The sequence below is a fragment of the Eptesicus fuscus genome, chromosome 3, assembly GCF_027574615.1.
Source record: "Eptesicus fuscus isolate TK198812 chromosome 3, DD_ASM_mEF_20220401, whole genome shotgun sequence".
Taxonomy (NCBI): domain Eukaryota; kingdom Metazoa; phylum Chordata; class Mammalia; order Chiroptera; family Vespertilionidae; genus Eptesicus; species Eptesicus fuscus.
The window spans coordinates 24,293,934-24,306,796 of record NC_072475.1 but is presented as its reverse complement, the minus strand read 5'-3'; the positions used below and the strand labels follow the sequence as shown (position 1 = coordinate 24,306,796).

Here is a 12,863-nt window from a genome sequence, read left to right as displayed (position 1 = left end):
AAATTGACCATCATTCCAACACATAAGATGGCCACCCCCATGTGGACACAAGATGGCTGCCACAAGATGACCAGCAGGGGAAGGCAGTTAGGGGCGACAAGGCTGGCAGGGGAGGGCAGTTGGGGATGACCAGGAAGGTAGGGGAGGGCAGTTGGGGGTGACCAGGCAGGTAGGGGAGGGCAGTTAGGGGCAATCAGGCCTGCAGGGGAGCAGTTAGGCCTTGATCAGGCTGGCAGGGGAGTGGTTAGGAGGTGATCAGACTAGCAGGCAGAAACAGTTAGAGGCAATCAGGCAGGTGAGCGGTTGGGATCCAGTAGTCCTTGATTGTGAGAGAGATGTCCCAGATTGGAGAGGGTGCAGGCTGGGCTGAGGGACACCCCCCCCTTTCCACACTCCCCCCCCCCCCCCCCCCAAATTTCCTGCACCGTCCTCTAGTTTAATGTATAAGAACTTAAGACCTGAATGCACTGAATTCCACAGTCTAGCAACGCTCATCATTTTCCTTAGCGCAGTGGTGACGTTTAGTTTAAGAGGGAAGCTATGATGAGTGTATGTTGAGATACAGTTGGATCAAGTTTCTCAAGAAAAAAGGGAAAAGGAGACTGATGTGCATGTTTCCTGACTCTAGGCGGGGTTAAGAAGGTGAAACAGTAACGTGGAGAAATGGAATTGGAAGTCACGAATTCTGTGCAGTAATTTCAAGTGGAAAACACGGGGGTGGGAAGAGTAGGGAGAGAAGCAGGAGCTCGTCCCACTGAGCCCCGCGGTCCCACCAGCTCTCACAGGGTGCGTTCTCTTCAAGGACAAGAGATCCTAACTAATCCAGGCCCCTCTTCCCACGCCCGCCCCGCGCTCGGGCAGGGCCAGGCGTCCCGGTTCCGAAAACAAAGGACCGGGCTCAGGGCGCGACCTCGCAGGCGTGCGCGTGCCTTCCGGGCGGGTGCAGACTTCTCCGCGCAGGGAACCTGCGAGGTGCCAATGGACGTCCAAGGCTCCACGTAAAAAAAAAATAGTCCTAGGAATCGTTCCTGTATGAATGTCGGCCGCCGCTTGGCCCCACTTCTCCCGGGGCCACGGGCGCCATCCGGGCTCCGCGGCTCCCGGAAGCGTCCCCTACCCAAGCGCCACTAGCAGAGCGGGGCCCGAGCTTCCCAGAGGTCGCCCGCACCTAGTGCGCAGGCGCGGAAAGCTGGGCCTCCAGCCAATCCCTGGCGGCCACGCCCCCGCCTCCGCAGGCGCCGCCGGCCGTTTACTTTCGAACGGCGGCCCCGCGCGCTTTCCCATTGGCCGACGCCCCGCAATTGAATGTTGCCGGGAGACGGCACCTGCGTCGGAGGCTCCGCGAAGCCCCGCCCCGTCTGGGCACCTGGAGGCCCTCCGGGCGGAGGAGGGCGGGGAAGCCAGGCAGGTCTCGGCGTCCGCGTGGAGGCCGGCGAGCTCCGTGCTGGCGCGTGAGGTTGCCCGTCTGCCCGTCGCCGGGTGAGTGCAGGGAGCGTCCCTTCGGGTTCGAGAAGGCGGCGGCGCTGGGTCCCTCTCCTTTCCCCGTGGCGGAGGCTGCAGTCCTGGGTGTGTGTGTGGAGGAGAGTCGAGGGGCGTGATGGAGGGAGTGGGCTAGGGTCCTGCATCTGTCTTTCCCTCTGGTCGCATCGGGGGAGTTCGGGGAAGCTCGCGCTCCTCTCCTGCCCGGAGCTGCCTTTCTGTGAGGGAGAGGTCCTCCGTGGTGCGGGCGGGGAGCGGAGCGGGGCTGCCTCCCCGGGGCGGGGCTGCCTCGCGGGGGTCCGAGCCGGTGCAGGCACTGGAGCGGGGAGGCCCGGGAGGACTCCCCGTCCACCTTCGGGAAAGGGAAGGGCCCTGCTGGTTGGAGCCCTTTCGTCAGAGGTTCTTTCGAGGGCTTCGCAGGGGGAGGTGTGTTTGCGCCCATTTTACAGATGGGAACCCTCGGTTCCGAGGTGCGTTCAGGAGAAGTGACCCCGGGCCTCCCAGTACTGTTTTCATGGCGGAACAGAAAGATAAACGGGCGCAGGGATGGGAACAGACTAAGTCACCGAGGACAGTGTTCAGCTGGCAAAATCTTCCAGGGCCGCGGGTGCTTCCTGTCTTCTCACTGCCTCTGAGCCACCCGAAAGGCCCGGGGACGTTCGCCCCGCCATCTCCACGAGCCCAGGAGATACTTGACGTTGTAAAAGAGGTCCAGTTTGTTGGGGCGCAGAATAAGGGGGACTTTCAAGGTAAACCTGATACCTCTTCCTTGCTGCTGCAACAACTGTTGATACCTTTCGCTACTTTTTAAAAAAAAACTCACAATGTGGCAAGAGGAAGGTAAACATCAAAGACAGTGAAATAGAAACCATTCTTGTGGTTGCCTACTTATATATTTTTTTAGAATGTAACTTCTGAAACATGAAAATAAAATTCTTTTGATTTTAGAAAAAGAATAAAAGAATCTGGAAAAGTTGGACAAGATAAAATATATTCAGTCTTCAAACTAGGAAGATCAACAAAGCAGGTAAGCTGTGGGAGATCAATCAAGCGGATACAAAATAGATTTTCAGAAAAATTTTACTCTCTGGTTAAATTGCATCATTTCTTTTTTAGTTTGGGGAAACAGGTTGATGCCAACATGCAGGAAAACAGCACAGATATGCAGAGTTAAAATTAGAACTGACGATGGGATTTTTTTTTTTTTTAATTTGAAAGCGTTATGGTGATCCTTTACTGTTTTGTACAATTTATATGTACAAAAATATTTTAAAAATGTAACCTACGTGTATAGGAGGTGCAATTGTAGTATTTCTAAAGTAAGCCTTTAATTGCATGAAATGTGCTTTTTATCAGTTAGGGCCACAAAGCTGTGAGCCCCAATCTGGGTGGTGGCACTTTTTCCAGAGTTACAGCTGACTCACCCTGTAAGTCCTAGAGCAAGTCATCTAACTCTCTAATGTGGTAAATATTTAGTGACTGTGAAACGTAATGAATGTTTTATATCCACTCATGTTTAGAGATGAAAGGCAAGGACACATTAGTGAATTAAAACTTAAAAATGTTGTTTACCCAGGAGAATGGACAGTGATACTTTTGGTACTGCTTAATTCTCCATCCTTTGTTGCCAGTGCTGACCCATCCATAACAGGCTGGTTAGACATTGTGGAGACCCCATAGGAAATCAGTCCTCAGGAGAAAGACTGCATAAAAAGTTTAGAAATTCAAAAATGTGTGTTTGATACTTAAACACGAGAAATTTGTGAAATAATTTGTTACTAGATGATGTAGCCTCAGGTTTCTTCCTGAAAAGATTTTTTTATATTCATATTTCTTGGTGACTTTTATTTTTTTTCATTTTTTTATTTTTTTCATTTCTTTATTGATTAAGGTGTCACATATTTGTCCTCATCCCCCCATTCCAAGAGAAGCAGGAAATCCTGAACTAATTATCGATTTTTACTTGGGCTTTTAGTACTCATTGGAGGAAAATAGCATTTTATATTGGATTAATGAAAGTATATCACTTGGGTAATGAAAGTATATGGCTTCAGCTAGGCTCTCTAGAATTTTTTTTAAAGCTGAGAGTATTTTTATTGTTGTTTCGCGTCAGTAAATTACATATTGGCTGGGCACAGAATTCTAAGGTCACGTTATTTTCCTGTGGGCATTGCTCATTGTCTTCTAGGATTCCTTGTTGCTTTGGAGAGATGTTCTGGGTATTTGCTGAGGTGTAACCAACATCTGCAGACTTGGCTGGCTGCATGTCCAAGATGGCTTTTTCACTTACATGTTTGACACCTCATTGCTTCTCCAGGTGGTCTCTCGCAGCAGAGTAGCTTGGACTTTTTACTCAGCGGTTTGTGATTCTAAGAGGCAGCCACCTATCAGGCTAGTTAAGGGCCATACCCAGAATGCTTACAGCATCACTTGTACTGTGTCCTGCTGGTCAGAGCAGTCACACACGTCCTGTCTAGATTTTTTGGGGGGTTTGGAGGGCGGGAGAATAGATTTTATCTGTTGATGGGGGAGTACCAGCAAAGTCACATTACAGAAGAGCATATGTGGGTGATAATTTTTTTTTTTTTATTAAATATATTTTATTGATTTTTCACAGAGAGAAAGGGAGAGGGATAGAGAGCTAGAAACATCGATGAGAGAGATACATCGACCAGCTGCCTCCTGCACACCCCCCACCGGGGATGTGCCCGCAACCATTGTACATGCCCTTAACCGGAATCGAACCTGGGACCTTCCAGTCCGCAGGCTGACGCTCTATCCACTGAGCCAAACCGGCCTCGGCTGGGTGATAATTTTTGTGGCCATTTTGGAAATTGTAGTTTCCCCAAGGAGAATTTGGAGACCATTATGTTTTTGTGCTCCTTTTTTAGGTATCTTACTTTTCTGCCAGGATGTTTGTAGTATTTATTGCCTTTATTTTTTTCTTTAAAATTTTATTATATTTTTAATTGCATATTAATAGTTGAAATTAAAACATCAGTATTTTAAGTTTATAATGAAAAAAAAAAAAAAAGCAGCTCTCTGCCCTCACTCTCTCCACTCCTGATTCCTGCAGTCCAGAAGCAAGCACTTTAATTTCTTTTAATGATTTCTTTTCATATTTGCTTAGTATCTGTGCCAGTGGTCGACAAACTCACTAGTCAACAGAGCCAAATATCAATAGTACAACGATTGAAATTTCTTTTGAGAGCCAAAATTCTTAAACTTCTTCTAACGCCACTTCCTCAAAATAGACTCGCCCAGGCCATGGTATTTTGTGGAAGAGCCACACTCAAGGGGCCGAAGAGCCGCATATGGCTCGCGAGCCGCGGTTTGCTGACCACTGATCTATACTAATAAAAGGGTAATATGCTAATTAGACTGGGAGACCTTCTGGACATCCTTCCGGACAAAGCCATGGTGGCGGGGCCGAGGCAGCGGCAGTTAGGGGTGATCAGGCCAGGAGGGGAGGGCAGTTGGGGGAAAGCAGGCCGGCAGGGGGGGCAGTTGGGGGTGAGCAGGCGAGAGCTCTCTTGGTTTACAGATGGCCATTTTCTTTTTTGGTCTTCATCTGGTGGAGAGGAGAGAGAGAGAGAGAGAGAGAAGAGGGAGAGAGAGGGAGGATGGGGGCGTGTTTATTTTTGAGAACTCTCATGTCAAAACTATTTTAGTCAACATTGAAAAGTTACCTATATAATAAAAGTGTAGTATGCAAATTGTCCCCTTGTCTGGGAGTTCGACTAGGGGCGGGGCCGGCCGGGGGAAGGGAGGGAGTACCTGGCCGGCAGTCGGCAGCCGCTAGGAACCCTACCAGTGCACGAAATTCGTGCACTGGGCCTCTAGTTTTTGTATAGAATTTTAGGTTGAAAGCCATTTTTTTCCGTGAGAATATAGGGTGGAGCAAAGGTAGGTTTACAGTTGTGAGTACATGAAACTTATTTTTGTATTATTATTTATTCATTAATTATCAAATTATTTATTATTATTAACAAACTTTTGCCCATCTCTGTATTTAAGGCATTGCTTCATTGCCTTATAGGGTCCAGTGTTGTTACATACATACAGCATAGCTAAAATCCAACATATTTATCCTAGAAAATATACATAGCTTAAGTTTTTTGCTCCTTTTCTTCCCATTAAGAGTTTAGGCTGGTTATGGAAAATTTCTGGTGCATAAAATTTCATATTAGTTCCTGGAAGAATTAGCTTCTAAATGATAACCAGCTATATATCTTTTGTTTCTCAGGCAGCAACCAGAGTCAGAAAGTTCCTGGTTTTATAGTTCTTGTCAACTAGGCTTGCTTCTCAGTATCTGACTTCTCATGAATTTGTTGCCTAAAATTAGTTCTTAATAAATCAGCAAGAAGAGGGTAGTCCAAGAGTAGAATTTGATTTCTGTATCTTCAAGTTTTACACACATTTCTGATGAAATTTTATTTAAAATTTTACATATTATGGAAGTAACTTTTGAGACCATAATATTTGCTTCCATTTTTATATGAGCTCAGGAGATATTTTCTTTACAGTATTGTTAATATCCTCATTTGAAAGAAAGTTGAGCTTTTGGGTTCCCTAAATGGGGTCTTAGAAAATGTTTTGTAGCTTTTGACAAATATAGGGCTTTGGAGGGAAAGGTTGCATTCTGTTTCAAGGAAATTTTTGTACTTAAACATTAAATAGCTGTAATATTAAATCTAAATTGAATATATGTCCACTGCTCAAGTTTTATTCCCTGTTACGTGCTATTCTGTCCCTTAATGACATCACTGAAATACTCTGAGAAACGTGTTGTTTTTCTTTGGTGGTTCTGTATGATTTCAGAGCTCTCTGTAGATATAGGGCAGAGTCATAAAGTCTCCCCAACATGTACTCACTTGACTTTATGTGCAGTGAGTGTCATCTCTAGTGTTGCCCAGTTACGTTAGTTTCCTGGAATGTTTCACAGTTGAAGCTTAGTTTCTGTGTGACACATCCTGGTTTATTAGGGTTCTGAATATTGGTCAGTCTGAATGGAGTGTATTTTCTGATGTACTCAACTGTTACAGCTTTTCCTAAGAGTAGAGGTTTTGCTGTTTTAAAGAAACCAAAAAAACTAAGATCTGACATTAACATTTGTCTCTTAAGAGGCAGTGTTTACTTGTGAGTGAATGCCTACTACGTGTCACATTTTGTGCTTGGACACAATTTCTGTCCTTATTGCAGGTTTACATTCCAATGAGTAGAAAAATGTTACAAAATGAAATCCAGGTAAGTGCTGTGAAGTGGAAGTGCAGCAGTTGAGCTGAGATTAACAGGGCACCTAATCAGGAGATAAGAATTTAAATTGAGATTTGAAGCATGAATGAGTTTGGTTTTGAAAATGGTGAAAGGAGCATAGAGCTAAAAAGCCTAAAGAGGTTTTTATGTTTATTAAAGTATAATTTGTTTTCTTTAAAAAAAAATATTTTTATTGATTTTTAGAGTGGGAGGGAGAGAGAGAGAAACACCAATGTTAGAAGGAACACTGATTGGCTGCCTCTTGCACACTCCCTACTGAGGATTGAGTGTGCAACCTAGGCATGTGCCTTGACCTGGGCTCGTGTCCTGCCTGGGAATAGAACCGGCAATCTTTCGGTGCACAAGACGATGCCCAACCAACTGAGCCACACCGGCCAGGGTGAAAGTATAACTTGTTTTCTCAAACTTTTATTAATCTTTTTATAGAGGAGGATTTGATAATTACCTGAATGACATTTGGGTTTTTTGTTTTGCTTTTCAAGGTTCTTGAAACAGTGGTGTGACTTGATTTTTCTCTGTATCAGGGTTAAGACCTGAGGATTGTGGCTTGCATTGATAGGTACAAAGGAGTATTGAAAGGAGGTGATAAGGTGCAAACATGTAGGCTTGTTGGAAATGTCAGTAATAGCTTGCTAAGAGAGGGTCTCTGAACTGTTTTGCTCAGCTTCTTGCATTAAGGAGAATGACTAATGGTACTCTTTACCACACATATTCTAGTGGTCAGTAATTTTCTTACCACACTTCATTTTTGAAACTAATGTTTTATTGCAAGGACCAATTAAAAAATGTTTTTCTCTTCTAAATCTTCAAATTAAAATTACTTTGACATTTCTAGAGTCAAAGCAGCCCTGCCTAGGCTCTCTCCTGTTGCTTCTTCTATCCTAAGCCCGTCCTTGTTTCGCTGTCTCCAGCTTTAATAAACGTGCTCTCAAAATTACAAATAAATAAAACATAAAATTACTTTAGAGTATTGCATTATGTAAGCATACCAGTCGTCCAGTTTAAGCAGCTAAGAAATTTATAATAAGTGTTACTAGAGAAATTTAGTAACTTGATTTAGAAACTATGATTGAGTCAACTGAGAGCATGAATTCTTTTGAATTAAAGAATATAATTTTGCTAAGCCTAACTTATTTTAGCATTTTAGAATGTAATAAGTTTCATAGAACAGTTATAATCATTAAGCAGACTTCAACAGAACACTGAATTTAAATCTTCATTACATAGGAACAAACTTAAATAACTTCAATTTGAAGCATTACAAATTAATTAGAATTGTTTTGTTTAGCACGATTTTTGTCCCAAATAAGCTCTTAAAGATGATATTGCATTACATTAAAAAAATCTTAGTAAATATCTTAATTATCCTCTTTTAAATGACAAGTACAGTATATTAACAATTTGGAGGGTAACAACTAAGACTTTATATATGTGCAATTATCTTTGTTATATGTACTTAAAATACTTTTTTCTCTTGACAGAAAATGTACAATTTTGAGGACGAGTTAACATGTCCCATTTGTTATAGTATTTTTGAAGATCCTCGTGTACTACCATGCTCTCATACATTTTGTAGAAACTGCTTGGAAAATGTTCTTCAGGCATCTGGTAACTTTTATATATGGAGACCATTACGAATTCCACTAAAGTGCCCTAATTGCAGAAGTATTATTGAAATTGCTTCAACTGGTATTGAATCTTTACCTGTTAATTTTGCATTAAGGGCTATTATTGAAAAGTACCAGCAAGAAGATCATCCAGATATTGTCACTTGCCCTGAACATTACAGGCAACCATTAAATGTTTACTGTTTACTAGATAAAAAATTAGTTTGTGGTCATTGCCTTACCATAGGCCAACATCATGGTCATCCTATAGATGATCTTCAAAGTGCCTATCTGAAAGAAAAGGACACGCCTCAAAAACTGCTGGAACAGTTAACTGACACACACTGGACAGACCTTACTTGTCTTATTGAAAAGCTGGAAGAAGAAAAATCTCATTCGGAGAAAATGGTTCAAGGTGATAAAGAAGTTGTTCTCCAGTATTTTAAGGAGCTTAGTGATATATTAGAACAGAAAAAAAAAAATTTCCTAACTGCTCTCTCTGATGTAGGCAGTCTGATTAATCAAGAATATACTCCACAAATTGAAGGAATAAGAGAAATGAGGAAGCAGCAGCTTGAATTAATGACATTGACAACATCTTTACAAGAAGAGTCTCCACTTAAATTTCTTGAAAAAGTGGATGATGTTCGTCAGCGTGTGCAGATCTTGAAGCAAAGTCCACTTCCCGAGGTCCAACGTATTGAAATTTATCCTCGAGTAAGCCAAGTATTGAAAGAAGATTGGAGCATAACAGAAATTGGACAAATTAAGAAACTTCTCATTCCTGAAATGAAAATTTCTTCAACCAGGATGCCTTGTTCCTGGCCTGCTGATGAAAAGGAAGTTGAATTTTTTAAGATTCTAAATATTGTTATAGTTACACTGATTTCAGTGATACTGATGTTGATTCTCTTTTTTAACCAACACATAATAACCTTTCTAAATGAAATCACTTCAATGTGTTTTTTTGAAGTCTCTCTATCTGTTTACCAAAGTTTATCTAACAATCTGCACAGTTTAAAGAAAATGCTATATCACACTTTATATTTACTGAAGGAATTCATGTGGAAAATAGTCTTTCGTTGAAAATGCAAATCTAAATTCATATAGGCTTTTTCTAAACAGGGACTAACAACCATTGCTAAATGGAGAAATTGGGGTTGCATGGATAAATAAAATAGCAAACTAAACTTTATTAGAATTGCAACAAATATATAGAAATATTTTAAACCTTTCATGTTTCTGTTGGATAGAAATGTGTCAGAAATGAAGCAGTGTCTCTGGTTTTCGATCTAAAATCTAGTTGATTTGAGTATTATCCTTTTTCATGGATTTGAGAGGTTGACTTAATATTGCTGTGGCATTTAAACATTGTTTTGCCAATATTGTCTTTTAGCATTAATATGGCTGTAGTGATTGACTTTGCAGTTCTTCACACATAGTAGTTTTTAGAATAAAAGATGGTAAAATCTGGAAAGTACCTATGCACTTATTTTTGATGTGGCTTCTTTTGCATGGGCAAATAAGAATGGTGAGGTTTTAAAATCAAGCAGCAAAGTCTAAAATGATAAGGGGTTGCTTAAAGATGCTTTTGATCAAACAAACTGGATCCACACATTGTTTTAGATGGATTTAAGAGCCTTAAGATGTTGATCAACATTCATTTCTAATAATGCTATTGCTTTTGAAAATGTGTTGTTAGGGAACAAACAGCAACATTTCCTAAGAAAGTATTCTGTGGTTTGTGTTACTTTAGGATTATATTTAACTTTTGTGTAGTGTTTAGTTGCCAACTAAGTTCTTGGATAAAAAATTTTTGAAATGTTATGTATTTCATTCTCTTTAGATTTAGATATCAACATGTTAACTGCATTTGTCTTAAAAACTTAAAATTTTTTTTTTGCCAAACATTCCTTTATGCTAATGCTAAAGTACCAATTTAATATTATTTTCTTGAATTTTATTTAAAAGAGAGCCAACACTAAGATGGCTGGCTAGGTGTGTTTATGACCAGCATCATAATATACCTCACACAATTAACTACTGTGTTGGCAAAGAACATTAGACATAACACAAAATCATGTAGTTTTAAATACATGTAAATATTAATAAGCACTGAAATGTGTCAAGTAATTTCTCATTTCTGAAGTAGGTATGAACCCCCCCCCACTTTGTAGGTGGAAAGCCACAAAAAGTAATTTGTCCAAGGCCATGTAATATATGGGAGACTCTTGCCAGTTTTTAGTAGACAAAACTTAAGCAGTATACATGAATATAGTCAAGTACAGGTATACCTCGTTTTATCGCACTTTTGCAGAACATTGGTTTTTTATTTTCCAACTGAAGGTTTAGTTGCAACCCTGAGTCAAGTTTATCTGCACCAAAAGAATTACAACTTGTTGAAAACACAGATGGTTAGCATTTTTTAGCAATAAAGCATTTTTAAATTTAGGTGCGTATTTTAAAAAGATATAATGGTATTGCATACTGAATAGACTGCAGTATGTATAGCTTAAGCATAACCTTTATATGCACTAGGCAACCAAAAATATTTGCTTTATTGTATTTGGTGGGTGGCCTGGAACTGAACCCACAGTATCTCTTAAGTTATGCCTGATTCTTAAAACATGCTGTTCTCTTTTGTACTTTTACTGGGAAGATGAGATTGTAAAATTTAAAGTGTATATTAAAATATTTCTAAGTTTCACGTATAACAAAAGTATGTATTTTAATAAACTCTTTATATTTTACTTATATTGTCTTAAGGCACTCAAACTCGAGTGGTAACTTTGGATTTTTCATATGGGTTGTAGGTGGGTATCACACACTTTTAAAGTGTAATAAAATACTTAATTCCATTCACCTCTACTCTAATGAAAAAGCACTTGATTATAATTATAGCCTTTTTAAGTTACTTTTCCCTTCCATGATTAAAAACAAATGACCAGGCTGTGACATGTCACCCTGTTGATCAGCAGGGTTGACTCGGCTGGTCTGGCTAGTTAGGCACGGGTCTTTTTCCTCGCCACTCCATGTCTCTCTCTCCCAGAGCTGTGCAGGTTTAACCAGAGTTTTTCTATCAAGGGGTATACAAGCAATTGCTCCCCTGCTAGAGCCTCCAAACAAAGCTCTCAAGGTCCACTTGTAGGAGAACTGGATATCAAGCTTCCAAGACTCCAGACACATCCAAATGAGGCCATGCCTTTCTTTCCACAATGCAATTAAAATTAAACAGGCCAGCCTGCGTGGCTCAATGGTTGAATGTCCACCTATGAACCAGGTCACAAGCCAGGGCTGAGGGCTTGATCCCCAGTGTGGGGTGTGCAGGTGGCAGATGACTGATTCTCATCATTGATATTTCTATCCCTCTCCATTCTGAAATAAAAATTATATATATAAACAATTAAAAAACAAATGACCACACTTGTTTCTGATCTTTATTTAAATGCACACTAACATAATTTACATTTTGAATGGCTATGTTATGATACAGACCCTTGTTGGATTTTTACTACCTAAATAATGCTTTACTGAATAATGAGCTAATTATCTCGTAAGTCCTCAAGATCAAGATCTATAGAAATTGAACAGTAAGGGCAAAGACTTCTGATTCAATACCAAAATGCCTTCTGAAAACCAAATGGTTGCCAACTTATTTCCAGTAGCATAGTTCTTGAGCTAATACAGTGTCAAACAACAAAAATTGCCCTAAACCCTGGCAATGGGCAGGCAAAAAGTCCTCCATCTTAATTTCCATTTACACAGAAGACATTAACCCATATATATTTCATTTTTTTATGAAGCAACTGTAGCAGGTATTTCTTCTTTACATCACTGTATGCAATATCCTGGTCGTGTTCAGATGTTCTCAGTTTGCTGGCCCTCTTGAAAGTGTTTTTTGTTTTTTTTAAAAATATATTTTATTGATTTTTTTACAGAGAGGAAGGGAGAGGGACAGAACTAGAAACATCGATGAGAGAGAAACATCGACCAGCTGCCTCCTGCACACACTCCCTACCCCCTACTGGGGATGTGCCCGCAACCAAGGTACAAGCCCTTGACCAGAATCGAACCTGGGACCTTTCAGTCCGCAGGCTGATGCTCTATCCACTGAGCCAAACCGGTTTTGGCTCTTGCAAGTGTTTTAAACACCAAGTTTTAGAAAAGCATATAAATTAAATTCTCACCCTAATAAATAAAAATGACTCATAAAAAATATGCTCCCAGTATTTGGGTAATAGTGATTGTCTAAATTAGTAAATTAAATGGAATGCCTTTGGAATTTATAAATTAGAAGTTGGCAAGTTTTTCCACTGTAGGTCAAAGGTCCATGAGAGTATGCTGCATCTTGATAATATGAACTAGTTTAGAGCTTGAATGTTAACTAACATACTTTTAACTCTAATTGTAGCAATATGGGGGAAAAGGGCAGTAACCTGAACTCCGGGCATCTTATTTTCTCCATAGTCTGCTGCTTACAAAATTGTCAGATTCTTAAAA

General features: G+C 40.6%; 2 protein-coding genes across 3 annotated transcripts in view; both read left to right on the top strand.

Annotated features, from left to right (window-relative positions):
* KPNA4 (karyopherin subunit alpha 4) overlaps window positions 1-2,482 on the top strand; it is a 74,105-nt gene extending 71,623 nt beyond the window's left edge. Inside the window, exon 18 of the mRNA XM_054713689.1 lies at window positions 2,428-2,482. The gene's annotated coding sequence lies outside the window, so the exon portion shown is untranslated. The remainder of the gene's footprint in view (window positions 1-2,427) is intronic.
* Window positions 2,448-10,190, top strand: TRIM59 (tripartite motif containing 59). 2 transcript variants are annotated; one of them, XM_028146521.2, is made up of 2 exons: window positions 2,448-2,506; window positions 8,238-10,190. In XM_028146521.2, exon 2 carries the CDS (start codon window positions 8,241-8,243, stop codon window positions 9,447-9,449), a length of 1,209 nt encoding a protein of 402 aa, XP_028002322.2. In that variant the 5' UTR covers window positions 2,448-2,506; window positions 8,238-8,240; the 3' UTR covers window positions 9,450-10,190. The 2 variants fall into 2 exon arrangements, with proteins under 2 accessions (XP_028002322.2, XP_054569666.1); XM_054713691.1 differs by lacking the exon at window positions 2,448-2,506 and adding an exon at window positions 6,684-6,726.
* Window positions 10,191-12,863: the final 2,673 nt, after the last annotated feature.